The following is a 21860-nucleotide window of genomic DNA, read 5'->3' on the forward strand; positions in this document are numbered from 1 at the left end:
CAGTCTATTCTGATGTAGTGAAGATGAGACACATGGAAACAATGTAATCATTGTATTATAGTAAAGTAGGAATTAGTAGGAATTGTTAAATCCACTATACGATCACAATGACTTTGATAGACATTTCAATTGTTTTTTGTTAGTATATTATAGGGCAGATTAATGGAGAATTGCTGTGGGAGTGCTATTTATATCCCGTCACTACTGATCATTCATCCATACTGTGTGTGTCCCATCATTTCAGCTTTGGAAATAAATGAACTATCCATTCATTGCTCCTTTCTGTGTTGACTCACTGATTTGAGAGACCAGGATGGTCACACTAGGTCGATATCTAGCTCAAGCTTCACCTCATGCTTTTCATGAACTGTGTGGTTGTGTTATCTAGTGGGAACCCGATAGCAGGGTAGGCTCTGGTACCTTCTTGCCGTGGGCACAAAACAACAGAGGAAATTAACATGGTTGCTCCTTTTTGTTTTGTCAACTTTTCGGTATGGATGTTACGTTATATACCGGAGCTACGAGGCATGCGTCCAAATCGCTAAACAGTAAACTTCAAAGCAGTGTGCTGCCTGTATCACTTTATCAGCAGCATGTGATCAATGACTTCTGATCATACATTCTGTATGTCTCTGATCTTTTGATCTGCAAACACGTTTAGGTTTTGTTAGTTTGGTTCTAAATGGTCTCCGTGCTGGTTGGCTACACTGGTTAGGCTAATTGCTATTTGGCTAAATAGCTAACGTTAGCTGGCTGGCTAAGATAACTGCATACTGTATAGCTACCATTCTTTGATTAGTTGGTTAGATGGCATTGTGTATTTCCAAAACATTGGTTTACTTTAATCACTCAAGTCATGATTGCAAACGATTGGTTAAATTTGAAGTAAAACGTTTGAAGTTATTTCTGTTGTAGTTTACATCATAGGGAATAGGCTGGTCCTCCATATGACATCACACCTGACTTTATCATTCTAATGAATTCTGATTGGTTTTATGTAACAACTCCAAAAATAGAACAATTAGGTTAACTTTGAATTGGGACTTTAAAAATAAATGTTGATCTTTTATAAACAATACAAAACATACAAACGCCGACATCACACCTGCCCAGACCCACTAGAACACACCTCCATCTCCATTAACTACATCACACCTGCCCAGACCCACTAGAACACACCTCCATCTCCATTATCTACATCACACCTGCCCAGACCCACTAGAACACACCTCCATCTCCATTAACTACATCACACCTGCCCAGACCCACTAGAACACACCTCCATCTCCATTAACTACATCACACCTGCCCAGACCCACTAGAACACACCTCCATCTCCATTAACTACATCACATCTGCCCAAACCCACTGGAATACACCCCAGTGGCGATTTTAGCATGTCAATCTAGGTGGGGCCTCCTCAATATTTTTTTAGATGCATGCCTGCAAGACACAGCACAACACAACAGTAAGATGTTGGCATGATCAGTCCAATCAAAGCTTCCGTACATATAACGTGATTTGACGTAATTTTATCTGTGGCCAATGACCTTGAGCCTTCTTGGAAGGCCACTTGTAATATTAACTCTATGGCAGGATGCAAAGGCCTGACATTTTGGATGTCTACCTTTACTAAGGACATAAACTTCACCACGACAGTGTCCCCATGAGTGACAGAACACTGTGCCAATTACAGCGCAGTGCTCCTATTTTTTGCTGGCTTGCCCCACCACCACAGAAAGCACTGAGCTAAGCTGAAACACCTGCAATTTGGAGCTGCCTTACTCATGAAAACTAAAAAGATACCATGTGTGTATGCAAATTTATTAACTCAATGGTATATATAATATATATGTATATATTTTTTTTTACATTGTTTGCAACTGATGTGCAACACTTATTAATGCCAAAATAACATGCAAAACAGGCAAGCCCCCCCACATGTTTATATATTTATATATATATATATATATATATTTAATTTCTTGGGTCAAAAAATCTGGGTCTCTGCCCTGAATGACAGGTTGCCACTGACACACCCCCATCTCCAGCTCCTGCATCACTATCCACAACGTGGCCTCAAACTGCACCATTTTATTTCTCTCCATCGCCCAGAACTTTACATTTTAAGATAATAAAGAATTTGAACTTTCCATTGAGTTAAGATTGGTTGATTTCCAGTTTTTAATATTTAAGATGATTGATGAGAAAAGTATCATCCAACCATTGGGTATCTCACCACACCCGCATATTCCATGTCTTGAAATATGCAGACAGATGGATTAAAAGTCATTTTACATTGTATAACTGTACTTCTGACAGCCAACTTTCTAACTCCGCCCATAACTTTATGACGTCATAACATTCCCAGAAGGATTATTGAGTCATTGGTAGTTTTACACTTCAGACATGACTCTGCCGTTGTGCTGAATAATTTCTGAATTTTGTCTCAACATCACAGGCAACGGACTTTGATAAAGACTTCCATAAGTGTTTCACAGTTTAAGATCAACTGCGTTTTAATTCATGGGGATTCTTCCTGTGCACCTGCCAATGTAAATCCATTAAATGAGACAAGTTACCAGACAGGACGTATTGGTAATGCTCTTCCCATTGCTAAACTGAATGTCAATTAACTTGTGGGCGGTGGTGGTGATGACGGCCTATTGGATGACGTCGTGCATCGGGATTCCCCCAAGAAAGAAGACGCTCTGGATTGATCACTGGAGTCAGATGTGAAGGAGGAGGTTGATCATCAGGAGTCAGATGTGAAGGAGGAGGTTGATCATCAGTGAACATCTAGGATTGTGGCTGGGCTGGCGTTTCCACTTCCAGCTTGGTCATATATTTTGGAGAGTATTCAGACCCGTTAACTTTTTTTGAGAAACAGACAAGTCCTCAACTGGTAGCGTTCATGAAATAGTACCCACAAAACACCAGTCTCAACGTCAACAGTGAAGAGGAGACTCCGGGATGCTGGCCTTCTAGGCAGAGTTCCTCTGTCCAGTGTCTGTTACTTTGCCCATCTTAAACTTTTCTCTTTATTGGCTAGTCTGAGATATGGCTTTTCCTAGCATCTCTGCCAGTCATCCTAACATGACAATGCCACCAGCCATACTGCTCGTTCTGTGCATGATTTCCTGCAAGACAGGAATGTCAGTGTTCTGCCATGGCCAGCGAAGGGTCCGGATCTCAATCCCATTGAGAACGTCTGGGACCTGTTGGATTGGCGGGTGAGGGCTAGGGCCATTCCCCATTCCCCCCAGAAATGTATGGGAATTTGCAGTTGCCTTGGTGGAAGAGTGGGGTAACATCTCACAGCAAGAACTGGCAAATCTGGTGCAATCCATGAGGAGGAGATGCACTGCAGTACTTAATGCAGCTGGTGGCCACACCAGATACTGACTGTTACTTTTGATTTTGACCCCCTCTTTGTTCATGGACATATTATTCAATTTCTGTTAGTCACATGTCTGAGGATCTTGTTCAGTTTGTATCAGTTGTTGAATCTTATGTTCATACAAATGTTTACACATGTTAAGTTTGCTGAAAATAAATGCAGTTGATAGTGAGAGGATGTTTCTTTTTTTGCTGAGTTTATGTCCTATAATTTTGTTGGACAAGTTTGCTTACCACCAAAAGAAAACAACTTCCATTTCACATAATAATCAACTACAATGCTTCACCTTCTAAAATATAAACATGGTGTCGACTGGCTGTCAACAATTAAAAACAAGAAAAAAACATTTTTCCCCACAAGCTTCTAGAACTCCCGTCTTCCTAAAAACACACTAGCTTCTAGAACTCCCGTCTTCCTAAAAACATACTAGCTTCTAGAACTCTCGTCTTCTAAAACTCACTAGCTTCTAGAACTCTTGTCCCCTTAGAACGAGTCCAATCAAAACTCATCTCCAATACAGAAAAATGTGTGAAAATAAATTGTGATCCATGGAAATGCACTGCCCACCCTTGAAACAATCAGCAACCAATTTGTCCTTACCACGGACATGTCTGAGTTCAAAAGGAAACCCCTGCAATATCCGTAGTAACTCTATACCTCACTGCAGAGCTTCTCTCTCTCTTCTCAGGGTTCACTCGATAGGCATGTTGAAGGATCGGGGCCCAGTCTCCAATATCATGCTCTAGTACATTTTGGTTGGCACATCTGAGAATGATCCCACAATGTCAATATAATTGTACCCAAAAATTGTCAGTTGGTTGCATAAATAATTATGAATACTAAATGTTACATTAATTATAAATATGAATATGTATATATGTATGTATATATGTATTGGCAATAATTAACTTAAGGGTGAGGCATGGAATAATAAAACGAATGTTTGAAATATGAGGTGATTTGAGTCATGCTTCTTCAGTAGTGGAATAAAGACAATTAACACTTGAGTGTAGTCAAGAAATGCTGGAGTGATGTAGGATTGTTAATAAATTGATTATAAACTAATTTATCATACTGCGTCCATGTGTATAGGCTGCAAGTACCTTGAAATTAAGTTGTTTTAAAGTCATTGAAAAAAAAAAACATTTTCAACTTTCACATTCAACTACAACCGAACGCTTATTGGACGTTGGGCATAGCCTTCTTTTCAATGTCTTTCCAATTAATTGTTTTTTTCTTCTCACCCCCCCCCCCCTCCCCAAGTTTCCAAATCAATAACTGTCACAAGAATGTCTAGTTCCAATGATATGAACCCAAAACTCACGATCTACTTTGACCAATTCCCCAGTCAGACTGCTGGGGGTTGTACGGCCCCTTCATAGAAGAATTGGACAAAGTCCCAGAATTTCTGCAACAGGTAAGTTCTTTATTCAGAGAGCTCCGAAAATCATACAAGCACATAGCCTTTTATACCTCACATTTGGTCATATAAATACCCCTACTCTTCTCAAACACTGTCAATGCTGTTTACAAGTATTCTCCAACACATACATTGCTTATCATATCCTGAAACATGTTACATAATCTACTGCATGCCTAACGGTTTCTCCCCTCCCTGGGTGGGGAGACCTCCTTCCTGTTATCAGTTTTACAGTGGTCACAAGTTGTCTGTCACAAGCTGTCTGTTAACAGTTCCTAATTTCCTTGAATGTCTCACTTGAATTTCTAAATAGTAAAGTCTTAACTTGTCCTACGCACACACATTAGAGAATTACAGTCTTAATTCTAATTCTTTACACAGTTATACGTTTCAGGGTGGAATCCTTTAGTCATTACCTTAAACATATAAATTCCATTATCAATAACCAATATGCAGAAACAGTTTGTGATATATTGAACGCCTATATATACACAAACATCTGCCACAATAATCATATTACTTGAATTTTTCTTAAACAAGCACCTGAAATAAACTGCACAAGCACCAGAAACGCTGATATCAATTAGGGGGGAATCAGGTTGTACGTGATGTTGAAACGAACACAACTAAAAAAACTAATGGAAATGGGAGATATATTTCACCTCACTGGTTAGAGGACAACCTTCAGAAGACAGTCAGCTACATTTTGGAGTGATGCATTTAAATTTAGGGGTCGCTAAACAAAGGAACGCAAAACTTATTTGTCATCACTCATCGATATAATGTTGAAATCAATTGTGCGAAAGGAGGGAGATGAGGTTGCACGTCCTGTTGAAACTAACGCAGCAAAAACCACACGGAATCTGGGAATAATGTGTACATCACTGGTTAGAGGACAACTTGTAGAAAACAGCTGGCTACATGTTGATTCAAGTGGGTGGCCAACGTGGTAAGTGTAACACAACTCTTTTTTTGTCACTGTTTGTTAAATCTCATAAATAGTACTCTTTCAATTCAGAGCCTAGATTTTTCCCCTGAGGCTAATATCCATTTAATGTTGAAATTAATAGAACCGGGGGAAAACGTTTAGGGTTCTACATTGTGACATTATTAAAATAATCCAACAATGTTAAAACATTCCACATTGTGACATTTCATTGATATCATGAAACAACTCCTTCATGTAGTTTCTGATGTTTAATCAGAGATCTTTTATCAGAGTACTTCTTCCAACATTGATTACAGCTATAAGGTTTCTCTCCTGTGTGTATCCGCTGGTGTATAGTCAGATAGCTAGATGTCGTAAAACTCTTTCCACATTGTTCACAGCTAAAAGGTTTCTCTCCTGTGTGTATTCTCTGGTGTAAAGTCAGATGGTCAGATCTAGTAAAACTCTTCCCACATTGATCACAGCTATAGGATTTCTCTCCTGTGTGTATTCTCTGGTGTAAAGTCAGATGGTCAGATCTAGTAAAACTCTTCCCACATTGATCACAGCTATAAGATTTCTCTCCTGTGTGTATTCTCTGGTGTAAAGTCAGATGGTCAGATCTAGTAAAACTCTTCCCACATTGATCACAGCTATACAATTTCTCTCCTGTGTGTGTTCTCTGGTGTAAAGTCAGCTGGCCAGATGAAGTAAAACTCTTCCCACATTGATCACAGCTATAAGGTTTCTCTCCTGTGTGTGTTCTCTTGTGTACAATGAGATAGCTAGATGAAGAAAAACTCTTCCCACATTGATCACAGCCACAAGGTTTCTCTCCTGTGTGTGTTCTCCGGTGTATAATGAGATAGCTAGATGAAGTAAAACTCTTCCCACATTCATCACAGCTATACGGTTTCTCTCCTGTGTGTGTTCTCTGGTGTAGTGTCAGATGGCTAGATTTTGCAAAACTCTTCCCACACTGAGCACAGCCATATGGTTTGTCTCTTGTGTGTAATCTTTGATGTATTTTAAGTTTTACTGAAGAGTTGAATCTTTTACCATAGTCAGAGCAGCAGTGAGATTTCTCTCCTGAGTGTACTCGCTGGTGTAATTTAAGTTCTGATGAAGATTTGCAACCTTTCCCAAAGTTAAATTTCTTCCCGGTGGGTCTCTGCTGGTTTTTCTTGAGGAGTTCTAATCTGGAGAGACTTTTCTCTTCCTCATGATGTTGTTGAGGCTCCCCATAGGATCCACGATAGTCACATCTTTCTCCTGTGTGAACAACAAGGTCAGACAGATGGTTAAAGGCCCACAACACCAGAACTCTACTGTTTATTTGAGGTAAAAGGTGATGCCCAGAGCATCCCCATGAAGTTGTACAACAATTGACGTCTGTTAAATTATTTTACAATTGTCTTAAGACAGTCAAAACCTAAGCAGTGTGGCAGACGACCTTTGGTCTCCAAAAAAGGCCCCTTTCTGTATTTGCTCAGCATGAGGGCGATGCACACACAACTAGTCTACCTGGCCTGCGTGCAAATGTAGGCCTATAAATGTGCCCATTTTGGGATGTCTGATAGTATTTCTGATTGTCTTAACGCACCACCACTAATGAGCTGAGGAGCTTCTCAAAGCAAATTTATTTTCACCTCAAACAGCAAGTAAACAAAGTATTTTTTATTTTATTTCACCTTTATTTAACCAGGTAGGCTAGTTGAGAACAAGTTCTCATTTACAACTGCGACCTGGCCAAGATAAAGCATAGCAGTGTGAACAGACAACACAGTTACACATGGAGTAAACAATTAACAAGTCAATAACACAGTAGAAAAAAATAAAAAAAAGAGTCTATATATAGTGTGTGCAAAAGGCATGAGGAGGTAGGCGAATAATTACAATTTTGCAGATTAACACTGGAGTGATAAATGATCAGATGGTCATGTACAGTATATTGGTGTGCAAAAGAGCAGAAAAGTAAATAAATATAAACAGTATGGGGATGAGGTAGGTAAATTGGGTGGGCTATTTACCGATAGACTATGTACAGCTGCAGCGATCGGTTAGCTGCTCAGATAGCAGATGTTTAAAGTTGGTGAGAGAGATAAAAGTCTCAAACTTCAGCGATTTTTGCAATTCGTTCCAGTCACAGGCGGCTGGAACTGGAACGAAAGGTGGCCAAATGAGATGTTGGCTTTAGGGATGATCAGTGAGATACACCTGCTGGAGCGCGTGCTACGGGTGGGTGTTGCCATCGTGACCAGTGAACTGAGATAAGGCGGAGCTTTACCTAGCATGGACTTGTAGATGACCTGGAGCCAGTGGGTCTGGCGACGAATATGTAGCGAGGGCCAGCCGACTAGAGCATACAGGTCGCAGTGGTGGGTGGTATAAGGTGCTTTAGTAACAAAACGGATGGCACTGTGATAAACTGCATCCAGTTTGCTGAGTAGAGTATTGGAAGCTATTTTGTAGATGACATCGCTGAAGTCGAGGATCGGTAGGATAGTCAGTTTTACTAGGGTAAGTTTGGCGGCGTGAGTGAAGGAGGCTTTGTTGCGGAATAGAAAGCCGACTCTAGATTTGATTTTAGATTGGAGATGTTTGATATGAGTCTGGAAGGAGAGTTTACAGTCTAAACAAAGTCTAATCAAAATCAATTGCAAATGAGAATAGTTCCTCAAAGTATTTGAAAAATATTTCCAGCTCTCGCCCTTTCGATAACCACTCGGCACGAAAGGGAAAAATATAATGCTCTGATCCAGGGGAAATGTCATAAAATACCTGATTACTTCTTATCCCTTTCACAAATAGCCGACAACTGTGTCTGTCCCAAACTCACTGGCGCGGGAAACTGAGAGCCCAGAATATTTCATACAATGTTTCAAGTTCATTGTAGACAGGCCATGTGATTTATAGTATATTTATTTGTTGGCTTTATGTAGACTATTTGTTTACATAGTTGGCAATGGCAATAAAAGTTACTTATCATTTTAATTTAGATTTAGATAGAATGTAGATTAATCACAGACAATGATTTTGAGATACTATTATAAATTAAATTAAACTGTTCCACGAAAATGTGCATATGAAAATCATAACTGGCACCAGATCAGTAGAAATGGTAAGATATATTTGCACTCCAAATGTAGGTTGCCGACTACTTGTGTAGCCTATTACCAACAACTTCAGAATTTACAAAGGCCACCAGGAGGAGGTGGTTCGGTTAGAGTCTTTTCTCTTCTGGTTAGACTATATTGATGTAATGGCATGAAAATAAACTGGCTGAATATTATACAATGACTTATCAACAGCTCTAACAATTTGACCTCCACAGGAAATCTACACTGGTCATTCTAGAATATACTATATAGCCGAGAAACCTGGTTAAACTATCATTATGACATCATGGATGAATTCGAGAATATACTATATAGCCAAGAAACCTGGTTAAACTATCATTATGACATCATGGATGAATTCTAGAATATACTATATATCCTAGAAACCTGGTTAAACTATCATTATGACCTCATGGATGAATTCTAGAATATACTATATAGCCTATAAACCTGGTTAAACTATCATTATGACATCGTGGATGAAATCTAGAATATACTATATAGCCTCGAAATTAAACTATAATTTTCACCTCATGGATGGGCAGTCTTTGTATTATTAGAGGTTCTGAAGGAGTACAACAGTTGAACTAAGCTCATGAGACATGTGTTATATTCTTCAAGAATCAACGACTATAAATAAATAATGTAAAAGTTAAAAATAAAATAAAAATGGATGTAGCATTGCAGATTTCCCCTTTAACACCACCCATCAGTTCAACAACTGTAGAGTTTGTGCCTTTGTATTTAAGACAGTACTTACTAGTGTTAATCAGGCCCCGGTTTCTCAAAACCATCTTACGGCTAAATTCATTGTTAGAACCATTGGACGCCTGAAGATGCGTTTGGGAAACCGGGCCCAGATATCCAGTTTCCTCGTCTTCTTCCTCCTCCTTTTTGGATGTGACAGTCACCTCCCCCTCCTCCTCTTTCACTCCAAAAACTGCATTCTCCTCTTCTTTTACTGTAACATCCTCCTCCTCTTTCACTCTGAACGCGTCTTCCTCTTCTTTCACTGAAACGTCTTTCTCTTCTTCTTTCACCGTAACAGCCTCACCCTCTACTTGTTTTTGTATTGTAACTTCCTCCTCCTCTTTCACCAGAGATTCTTTCTCCATCCAGCAGACCACCTCTTCTTTATCAGGAGGAGAGTAGCTTAGTGAACTCATGGTCGGAGATGTTAGCCAGCTAGGCTAATGCTAACTTAACCAGACCGCTAGCTGACTAATAACAACACCGTAAATGTGAAATTAAATCGGATAACTAAGTAGACGACAGTAGTGAGTTTAAAATACAGTGGCTAATAAACACGAAAGCGTCTAAAGAGCTTTATTGGTTCGTCTATTTCGTCTAGCAAGCTACCGAGGTGTCTGACCAACTGTTGCTGCTGCTGAAAGAAGTGTTCCGTCCACTAGATTATACGTCACACCAACAGCGTCGCCTTAAATTCCCAGACCGCCCTCTGCTGACTGGAGGGGGTAACGTAGTTGAGTAAAATGTAAGTTAAAGTGTAGGAAGTTTTTACTCACCAGTGTAACAATACAGTGTGGTTAAATACTTAGTAAGCTAGTTGTAGTCACTTTATGGTTACCTATAAGTACAAACAGTTATGTTTTTGCGTTATTACATATTTATTAACTTATTTCGGGAAATCTTCTAAACTACCCAGAATGCACTATTTCCAGCGTCATATGGATTATCAACTCTATGCTACCGAGTTTGTATGCCAGTGTAACTACCGAGCAAAAGACAGTTTCAAGTTGGATATTCAACAGATATTAGCGCTTTCAAACCTAAATATCGTTCAAACCACTTGAGCCACAGACTCCAAATAAGTGTCATGATGTTGGAAATATTGCGCACAACATTGCACAGTTCTTATTTTCACGATTTGGACATTAATTCGCTTTCCAAAGCTAATAAACATGTGGAAATGTGAGCAACATTTTGTATTCCTAGTTGAATTAGTTACGAAGTACAAACTTTTTTTACATTCAAATTTCAATAGTTCCTTGGTCATGTGATCTACTGACTTCAAACAAGGTTCAGAATGTCCACTGACTACCCTTCTATATTGCACACCCTTTAGTTTGTCCATTTTCATCTCACATGGTTTTACATTATTTATTTTTTAAATAAAAAATTCAATAGCTCCTTGGTCGTGTGACCTATTGTCTGCTGACTACTTCCATATTGCACCCTCTTGTTTGTGTAGTGTAAAATCACAAGGTGTAACGTACATTTTTCACAGTTTCAAATTTGCAATAGCTCCTTGGTCATGTCAATTACACACCTAAGAAGCATGCAGCATACACCCATATTGCATAACCTCTAGTCATGTCTCTTCTATATTGTTGCACATTAATATTAGTTGGACAGTTATGGGGTTCAGTCCAGTGTTGTGTTTACCCTTTTCTTGAATGTTTATCTGCAAAAATTGGTAGTTCTAAGTACTTATTTTCCCTGTAGGAGAGAGACAGATAATATCTCCTTTTATCGTTAATATCAACCATAAAATAAAATAGCAAAGTACGAGAGTCATACTATTAATTGTCCAAAGCAGGGATGGAGAGTGAGCTAGTGAGGTAGGCTGCAGTGGGTTTGCTGGTCAATACAAATACTGAACAGGGATGGAGAGTTAGCTGGTGAGGTAGGCTGCAGTGGGTTTGCTGGTCAATACATATACTGAACATGTAACCACAGTAATGGTGGCCAGAAAATCAATGATTAAAAATGTAACATTGACAAATTTAACAGAAATTGTAGACCTTTAATCTTTTCCAACATGTCAACCGACACTTAACTTCAAATAAGTATGAAACGTTTCACCATGTTAACTTTCTCTTTATCCCTGGTTGATGTACATGTCAGTGTTAACGTTATCTTTATCCCTGGTTGATGTACATGTCAGTGTTAACGTTATCTTTATCCCTGGTTGATGTACATGTCAGTGTTAACGTTATCTTTATCCCTGGTTGATGTACATGTCAGTGTTAACTTTCTCTTTATCCCTGGTTGATGTACATGTCAGTGTTAACGTTATCTTTATCCCTGGTTGATGTACATGTCAGTGTTAACGTTATCTTTATCCCTGGTTGATGTACATGTCAGTGTTAACTTTCTCTTTATCCCTGGTTGATGTACATGTCAGTGTTAACTTTCTCTTTATCCCTGGTTGATGTACATGTCAGTGTTAACTTTCTCTTTATCCCTGGTTGATGTACATGTCAGAGCCTCTTCAGTGTGGATGGGGTAGAGCAGACATTTTCAACAACAAAGACTGCACTTCCAGATTGTGTTCTTTACTTTGTTGAACTCCTTTGTCTTCATTCCGAGGCACAGCACATGGAACCTCAGTTGGCATGGAAAACATTCAATCAAAACAAAACAAAGTGTAACAAGTTATATATAATATCAAATATCAATGCAGAATGACGAATTAGCCATCCATTGTGTTATATCATAAATTGTCTTATATGCCGTCACTGTTGTCAAAAGATTATAAACATGTTAAGTAAAGTTACTAACCCAGTCAGTCTTTGGGCCACATCCAGGTTCTTCATCAGTGGCACACATGCAGGCTTTTTTTAAACTCTGAACTCATAGGCATGAACTGAACATATGGCTGTCCCACATTACTTTGAATTAAATGTCATTACATACCAGACATTTTTAGTATATCCTCAGCCATTTATTTCTGCAGTTGCTCCATGTGTTTTTGAAGGTTCCATATCAATTTGGGATGTTGGGGAAGTTCTGTGCAACTTCCTTGGCCATCTACACCAAAAAATAAAATATAGTTTTTGACCTAATTGTCACATAACAGCTAACCATTCATTATTGAAAATCTAACTATCAAATCTGCATTACAAAGACCCCACAGCTGAAGGTGTGTCACGATTTTCTTCCTGGGAAGGAGAGGCGGACCAAAACGCAGCGTGGTTATAGTTCATGTTTTTTTTAATAAGAGAACTAAACATGAACAGAATACAAAATAATAAACGTGAAAACCGAAAAAGTCCTAACTGGTGCATAAAACACAAAGACAGGAAACAATCACCCACAAAATACCCAAAGAATATGGCTGCCTAAATATGGTTCCCAATCAGAGACAACAATAAACACCTGCCTCTGATTGAGAACCAATCCAGGCAACCATAGACTTACCTAGACACCTAAACTGAACACAACCCCATAAATCTACAAAAAACTCTAGACAGACAAAACACATAAATCACCCATATCACACCCTGGCCTAACCAAAATAATAAAGAAAACAAAGATAACTAAGGCCGCACACCTAAACCCATAGGGGAGGGTTTGGGTGAGCATCTGTCCACAGTGGTGGCTCTGGCGCGGGACGTGGACCCCACTCCACCATAGTCTTAGTCTGCTTTTTTAGCGTCCTTTGAGTGGCGACCCTCGCCGCCGACCTTGGCCTAGTAGCCCTAACAAAGGGCCCACCTGGACTGAGGGGTGCCTCATTACTGAGGAAGCTCTGGACCGAGGGGTAGCTCAGGACTAAGAGGTAGCTCAGGCAGGTTCACGGCTCACTGGCTGATCCTGGCTGACTGGCGGCTCTGGCGGATCCTGGCTGACTGGCGGCTCTGGCGGATCCTGGCTGACTGGCGGCTCTGGAAAATCCTGGCTGACTGGCGGCTCTGGAAGATCCTGGCTGACTGGCGGCTCTGGAATATCCTGGCTGACTGGCGGCTCTGGAAGATCCTGGCTGACTGGCGGCTCTGGAGGATACTGGCTGACTGGCGGCTCTGGCGGCTCCATGCTGACTGGCGGCTCTGGTGGCTCATGACATATGGGAGACTCTGGCGGCTCATGACAGGCGGGAGACTGTAGCGGCTCTGGACAGACGGGAGACTCTAGCGGCTCTGGACAGACGGCAGACTCTAGCGGCTCTGGACAGACGGGAGGCTCTAGCGGCTCTGGACAGACGGGAGGGATTTGCTCTTATTCCTTCCCTTTCTCTAATGTATTTTGTAATAAAATCAGCAAGTGTAGTAAGATCATTGCTTTATTTTACTAGGACTGGAGACCACAGCAGCGATACAGCTCTTGCCTTACTTCTTCAATGAGGACCCGAGTGGCCTTTATGTCCGTGACAAGGTATGCCTGTGCACCAATCATCTGTTTCTTCATAAACATAGGTGTGCATGCTTATATAAAACTACAGCTGAACATTTATGTTCTTTGTTAATAATTGTATGTTTATTAATCTTTTCTTACTTTTGTTGACACTGATTTCACCGCTCTTCACTCCTTCACTGCACATCGATGGAAATCCATTTCACCATGAGAGTGAAATCCCGCTGGCCTTTGATGGGGAGAACATCCACGCCTTCGAGGACATCACCATGGGACTTGGCGCTCTGCTAGGGCTGAATTAATTGTTTTCCCTTAAATTTCCCTTAAATTTCAGAAAAACACTTATGTTGTTAAGTTACTGTGTTCTGGGGATAAGAGAAGTTGGGTGAAGTTACCAGGGCCGGTCATAAAGATGAAAAACTTCCTAACACAACTAAGTGAATATGATATACACACTAAAGCTGAAAAATCTGTATTCAGTATCAAGTCTACAATATTGTTAGTTTACCTATGTTTCATTTTTAATGTATGTTGTTTTATTGTACATCATTATTTATATATATATGCACTGAAGACACATTTCAGTTGAATGCATTCAGTTGTACAACTGACTAGGTATCCCCCTTTCCTACGTGCTAAAGTCCAACCTCAAAACATAAATGGAAAAACCAAAGCCTGTAACACCTTCCCCTTTAGACAACAAATATATCCTATATTTTTGTTGGACAAGTTTGCTCACCAACAGAAAACAACCTTCACCAATATAAACATGGTGTCTACTGGCTGTCAACAATTAAAAACAAGAAAAAACACATACTTCTAAATAATAATATACAATAGTATAATTTGTTTCACATTTTTCTTTATTGAATCCGAAAACTCAATAGCTTTGAGAACTCTAGTCGACTTTTTATTTCAGCTCTATTTAACTAGGCAAGTCCGTTAAGAACAAATTATTATCTACAATGACACAGCCTAGGAACAGTGGGTTAACTGCCGTGTTCATAACAACATTTTTACCTTGTCAGCTCAGGGATTTGATCCAGCAACCTTTCGGTTACTGGCCCAACGCTCTAACCACTCGGCTACTAACAGTACATTGCTTTAAAGTCATTTTAAAAATTTTCAGAAAATACATATTTTTAACTAGAACCGAACAAATATTGGATGTCGGGCATAGTCTTCTTTTCAATGACATTTTGCTAGGTGGGATAGCCCCAATGTCAAAACACAGTTTTAACGTGTCCAAATCAATAACTTGTTGCGAAATCTGCATGGAGCCTTCACCGTGCACTGCCAATTTAAGAGCGCATGAGCAGTAAGGCAGGAGGAAATAAAGAGAGCTCATTTAGCTCTTTGGGGAGGAGCTCTTGGGTGGCGCGACAGTTTGATTGTGTGGGCTGTGTTTCAGAAGTTTTGTTTGTTTTCAGTGTGTGTAGTTTATAAAGTAATAATACATTAGCTATTTATGTTTTAGTAACTACTGTTGTTGGTTTGGCGTCAAATAAGCCTCTATATGTTTTTTGCCGAATCTGTTTTCCATGTAGGTTTTATGCTAAAGTTCCCTCTTTCAAGTTGGTAGCAAACTGGAAAATGCATCTTCTTTAGGTTTGCTATTTTTACCCTGTTGACTACTGATCATTCATCCACAATGTGTCTCATCAATGCAGGTAATTTATGACAAATGTATAAAGTATATGTTTTATAAACTCATGAACACCAGACAGTTTATTAGCCCGGTTCTGTTAGTTTATGTGCATTATACATTTTTTATACTTTTACATTGCATAATCTTTCAGGTTAATTTGATAATTTTTGATACTAAAATGGATGACAGTTTATTCTGATGTAGTGAATATGAGACACATGGAAATAATGTATTTATTTTTATTATAGTAAATTAGGAATTAGTAGGAATTGTTAAATCCACTATACGATCACAACTTTGATAGACATTTCAACTGTTTTTTTGTTAGTATATTATAGGGCAGATTTATGTAGAATTTCTGTGGGAGTGCTATTTATATCCCGTCACTACTGATCATTACATCCATACTGTGTGTGTCCCATCATTGCAGCTTTGGAAATAAATCTTCATTGCACACTCACTTTCAACTTTTAGATAATAAAGCATTTTACCATTCTATTGAATTAACAACAGAGGATTGGTTGATTTCCAGGTTTTAAGTATAACATTTAAGATGACTGATTAGAAAAGTATCATCCAACCATCGGGTATCTCACTGCATCCTCATATGCCATGTTTTGAAATATACAGACAGACAGATTAAACGTCATTTTACATTGTATAACTGTACTTCTGACAGCCAACATTCTAACTCCTCCCATATCTTTATGATGTCATAACATTCCCAGAAGGATTATTGAGTCATTGTTAGTTTTACACTTAAGACATGTAGAATTTGTGAATTTGGTCTCTTGTATAATAAGGGACTATCATTTATCCCAACATCACAGGCCACAGTTAGACTTCCAAACGTGTTTTAATGGGGTTTCTCCCTGTGCACCTGCCAATTTAAATCCATTAAATGAGACAAGTTACCAGACAGGACATATTGCTAATGTTCTTCCCATTGATAACCTGAATGACTATTAACTTGTGGTGGTGATGACGTCCTATTCGATGACGTCGTCCATCGGGATTCCCCAAAAAAGAAGACGCTATGGATTGATCACTGGAGTCAGATGTGAAGGAGGAGGTTGATCATCAGGAGTCAGATGTGAAGGAGGAGGTTGATCATCAGGAGTCAGATGTGAAGGAGGAGGTTGATCATCAGGAGTCAGATGTGAAGGAGGAGGTTGATCATCAGGAGTCAGATGTGAAGGAGGAGGTTGATCACTGGAGTCAGATGTGAAGGAGGAGGTTGATCATCAGGAGTCCGATGTGAAGAGGAGATTGATGTGTAGTTAGAGACCCCATTTGGTCTACATAAAACCCCATTGAGAAATCCTTCCCAACCTCTACTCTAACTTCCTGTCTACCCAGATCTAGGGATCTCTTATGCTTGTTTTTGGAACAAAATCCTCATCGTCTAAACCATGGGTCAAATTACCACTCTCCGCATACTCAAGTAGGACGTGCTCTATCAGGAATATGGCACCCACGATAAAACAGCTCAGACGAACAGCTTCCATGTGAAGCCCCACCCTCTCCCCGAGAACACATCACTAGCAAGAGCCAGACACACCTTCACTTCTATGAACAAAAACAGGGGTGATAGGACAGGGAGGATTACTTCATTCGAGAGATGGCCCCCGGAATTCTGTTCATTCCAGTTCTCCTCTCGAACACTGTTTATTGTTCGACAGTGCCAATGTGTCTTACCCTCCCGCCGTGCGATATGTATCCGGGTAGCTCTTTCAGCTAGCTGTCACCAGGAGTCCTTGGTATGGTCCCCCCAACAAGCCTCTGGGACTGGATTGAGTGACTTCACCTGTAGTTCACCTGTAATGCATAAAATCCTGGACATACAGGCTTGGTTAACAAACAGTTTCTCATATGTTTTATCTGATTATATCTTTAACTTCTATGCCTATTTGTTAGCTTTTTTTGTTTGTTTGATTATTAGTTTCTTATCCAATAGGCCACTAACTTACCCACCCCCCTTTTGATACCTGGCTCTGCCCAGGTAACAACCTTATATACCCTAAATAATGACTTAGGTAGGATTAGTAAATTATCCTTATTTTCTGACATTATCATGTAAGTCCAATTCTCCCTTGGTTATCCATTCATCTCAATCCTGTATCAATTCTCTGTCAAATGTCTTATTTAGTTTAAGAAGTATCTGTGCTATTTTTATGTTCTTAAATATATATTTACCGATTTAAACAGTAATTCCTTTCTCTCCTATCTCTCAAAATGCCACTAAGCGTCTCACTGTTTGACTATCTAAAATCATTGATTTTAGACAAACATGTCTATAAGTGGCAATCTCTAAAGTCCTTACATTTCCTTAATCAATCTATCTTAATCCTTACAATAATCCTAAATCACCACAGATGTCCTATATTCCTGTTAAATTTAATAATATTTAAAAAACCTAATAGTTAAACAGAGCCTAAACAAATGCTAACCATATAAAATCCTTCCTACACTTACAAGCTCTTTCCTTCAGGGATCCTCAGTATTCTATCTGACAATAACATGAATTTAATATATGTTGCATAGTGTGGAATACCTTATCTACAGTAATTGATCACCCCTATTTATTCTCAATGATAAATATAATTATTTTCTGTTGTAATATCAAATCCATAATAGCCAATTCAAAAACTTCACAGCTAATATTGTAAATCAGAATCCTGAAACACTTTCTCTTCAGTGATTCAAACAATAATTCTAAACCCCTAACTAAAACTCCATTATAATGAATTTACCTTAAAATTAGTAACCCAACTGACCACAATTCATTATACAAATGGCTCTCCCCCGGGGCTGATCAGACCCCAAAAGATAACCACGATAAGGTCAAAAGGTCATACCACCCTTTTATAGTCATGTTCCATACTACCTTAGACATATTAAAGAACACTTTATCCTTAAAATAAAACTCATAAAATAAACTCATAAAGTTCCATATGTGAGCGTGCCTCTTTAAAATACCTTTGCACTAAAACAAATAGTCCTAACAAATGTTTTATGTGTATATATTTGCAAACCTTAATGGATAATCAAAACTTCCAGGCCTTTTTCAATTTGGTCGTTTATGGCCGCTATGTCCCCCACTCTCCCCAAAATTATAACCCCAGGAAACTTCTAAAAGTGAGAAACATAAACCTCAATTTTCCCAAAAGAACACAACACGCCTAACTAGCATTCACTATGCTACTTCGATTCAGAAACTCAAAAGTGATCTATAAACTAAACTTAATGATAATTCCCCTTTGACTCAAATCATTAATCATAAGTTTTAAACATTGTCTATGTATATGTTTACTTAAATGAACATGCTACCCTTAGATACATTGGATAATAATGTTATCAGGTTAATTGTATTACTTTTTCCCTCTGCCGCAAATGTCGTACATTTCTCAGTGTAAGAAATCCGTCATTTAATCCCAGATTTTAATAAAATGCAGTCGCATTCTCCCATGGCTCCTTCAACTTACATATTTTAGATAACTTCCATCTGTCCCGGAATAAGGAATCCTACTTAAACACACCAGAATACAATGTTTAACTAAGTTAAATCAAACCCTAAAATTGACCATAACCAGTAACCAAATAAACAAACCACTTTTATCAGCAAAAAAAAAAAACTATACAAAAAACTCACTACTATAATGCTTCAGATGACAAAATTACTCAGACTCACGTTTACATCTCAATAAAACAAATCATCTGCCTGCCCCTGTTACAGATGTCTATGTATCAGGGGAAAAGCTAAAATAACCAAATTCAACCTAGCTAATTATGTTTTTCTATAGAGGTTGCTTTTCAACTTTAAATACCCTAACATGGTTCCACACAATGGAAACAGTGCTCAAATTCACTGGTGTTACATAAACAATCAAACCCGGAATCAATAACCATCAGAATCCATTATCACGATGTTTTACGATTCAGACATCCAGTCTCCCTTTCTCATAGCCCAATACAGTCCAAATAAACAACACAAATCTATGATGCCCACCCAGCGAATCAGCTGCTCGTTTTTAGCATCTTTCCTGAACTTCAGAAAAGTGACTCAAAACAATAATGCACGCATTTTCCTTCTAAAAGACAAACAATTTCCTCCGTTACCCCTAGTCACAACATAATTTCCGTGGCGACAAAAGTGCCTTGCGAGTGATGTCATCAACAAGCGCTCAACTTCGACCCAATCCGTAACGACTTTCAATGAATTGTAAATAATTGTTGTTCGATAAACCAAACCTAATTTATCACATCTGTTCAAATCTTGAATTATAATTTACAACACCAACCAATATCTCTAAATTTGCTAATTTTATAAAAAAAATTCGATGGGCATAAATCGTAATTGTCTCTTCGTTATTATTTAGAATTCATTTTGATTTAAGTAACTGTCTCGTCTTTGACTTAACATTTTAATTACGACTCTATTCCCAATACGATATTCACTTGTCTAATTAAAACTCCTAATAATCCATATGTGAGTGTACCCCTTTAAGATATCTTGTCTCTGGTAACAGGGAAATCCCCTTAACCCAAACTTTTACTCTGGAAAACAATCACAACTTTTTACGATTAAACTATTCTTACCTATTTTATAGTCCAAAGCGTTGCACTATATAGCCCCATTGAATGCCTAGCAATTTCGTTGCAATTCCGATATTTCTCCTTTAAAAAAAAAATGTATTTGGAACTTTTAGCCACTTTTGAAAAGTAACTCTAAGCTATAATGCACGCATTTTCCCTCAATGCCACAACCAATTTTCTGTTTAAATTTGAGGAACGATGTTGTTCAACGTAAAACGACGCCGCAAATCTGCCTGCCTCTGTAAAATATATATTCCCTATTCAGATTGAGTTCAGCTTTAAATTCTAATCAACAAAGTAAAACCAACCAAACTTCTCAACTTTCTATACCCTAACATTTAAACATACCATTTTCTGTGCTAAATTTATCGTATGTCAGTCCATTCATAAAGAGCTATAACATCCGGATAGCACGAAATTGTATCGTATCTCTCCGTTATTCCCTACATTTAACTTTAGGTGACTTTCTCTTCTATGATACATTTATTTAAATACGACTCCCATCTCAATACATTATTCCACCAGATCATTTTGGGCAAAATAGCGTATTACATCAATTGTCTCGCCATTATTTTTAATGACTTCTTTTTTCAATTCAATCTAAAACACATATTAACGTTTCAGTTCATATTTTATACAAACACTGGCGACCGTATTTTTCAGGCAAAACATGCAAATAGATTTTTTTTTTTTTTTTTTTATTTTTTTTTTTTTTTTTTATTGTCAGATAGATCTAAAATCAATTTTAGTCTATCGGTTTCAAAGCTGAAATACGTACCTTGGTGTCCCGCTATTAAAATGATTCTGTTTCCCCGCCAATAATTATATTATTATAATTGTCTGTAGTAGCAGAACTTTGACACAGAGAATTCCCAGAAAATCATCCTAATTTAAAACCCTTCCTGACTATATTAGTAATATCAGCTTCTATTCAGGTTCTTTGTCTGAGTCAGATTTTGGATGCCTCCCTTCCATTCTCTTTGTTCTCCTATAACGGTAATCTCCCGTTAGTTCCGACACTTTCTTTGAGGAATTTCCACCCATTCTTAATCCTTACCGTTACTAGCAGCCATGGTATTTAATCACTTATCTATGCCTTTCTATATTTAATTTTAAATTCTATGTGCGTGTATTTCTATGAATTTGCAATTTACCGTTACTTAATTACTTTATTCCTTTTCTGTCTGACTATGTGTGTGTCTCTTTAAAGATTATCAGTATGTATTTTCCTTCCTGTGAACCACGTCTATAGATTACTTTTGATAGGACATTACATTTCACCCGTAGGATATTCTCCTTGACTTTCAACGTTAATATCTCATATCTCACTACTCTAGACTAAGTTAACCTCTCCTTTAGATATTAATTTCTTTCAGCATTGTACAGGTTCAATTATTCTGTTCGCCTAGAATTCCCCTGCCTTCTCACCAAGCCTAACTTATCCTCACCTGTTTTATATATATCTATCTACTACTTCTTGATAGTCAGACTACTTCCCATATACAGATAGACTACTCAGGTTCAAACTTTATTTAGGTATGTTTTTTGAATTAATGGCTATCTTATTTGTACGGAACAAGCGTCCTAATTCTCCAATGCGTACTATATCTTTCCTTAATAACCTTCTGGCTTGCAAAACGAGGATTTATTAA

At 38.4% G+C, this 21860-nt stretch overlaps 1 protein-coding gene across 1 annotated transcript; it reads right to left on the reverse strand.

Annotated features, from left to right (window-relative positions):
- Nucleotides 1–5983: 5983 nt before the first annotated feature.
- LOC139423534 (zinc finger protein 180-like) lies at nt 5984–10225 on the reverse strand. Its single transcript, XM_071175134.1, has 3 exons — nt 9706–10225; nt 6895–7020; nt 5984–6738 (listed from the first exon to the last, which is right to left on the reverse strand). Exons 1-3 carry the CDS (start codon nt 10031–10033, stop codon nt 5984–5986), a joined length of 1209 nt encoding a protein of 402 aa, XP_071031235.1. The 5' UTR covers nt 10034–10225.
- Between the last annotated feature and the right edge of the window lie 11635 nt (nt 10226–21860).

Source organism: Oncorhynchus clarkii, chromosome 13, assembly GCF_045791955.1.
Source record: "Oncorhynchus clarkii lewisi isolate Uvic-CL-2024 chromosome 13, UVic_Ocla_1.0, whole genome shotgun sequence".
Classification (NCBI taxonomy): domain Eukaryota; kingdom Metazoa; phylum Chordata; class Actinopteri; order Salmoniformes; family Salmonidae; genus Oncorhynchus; species Oncorhynchus clarkii.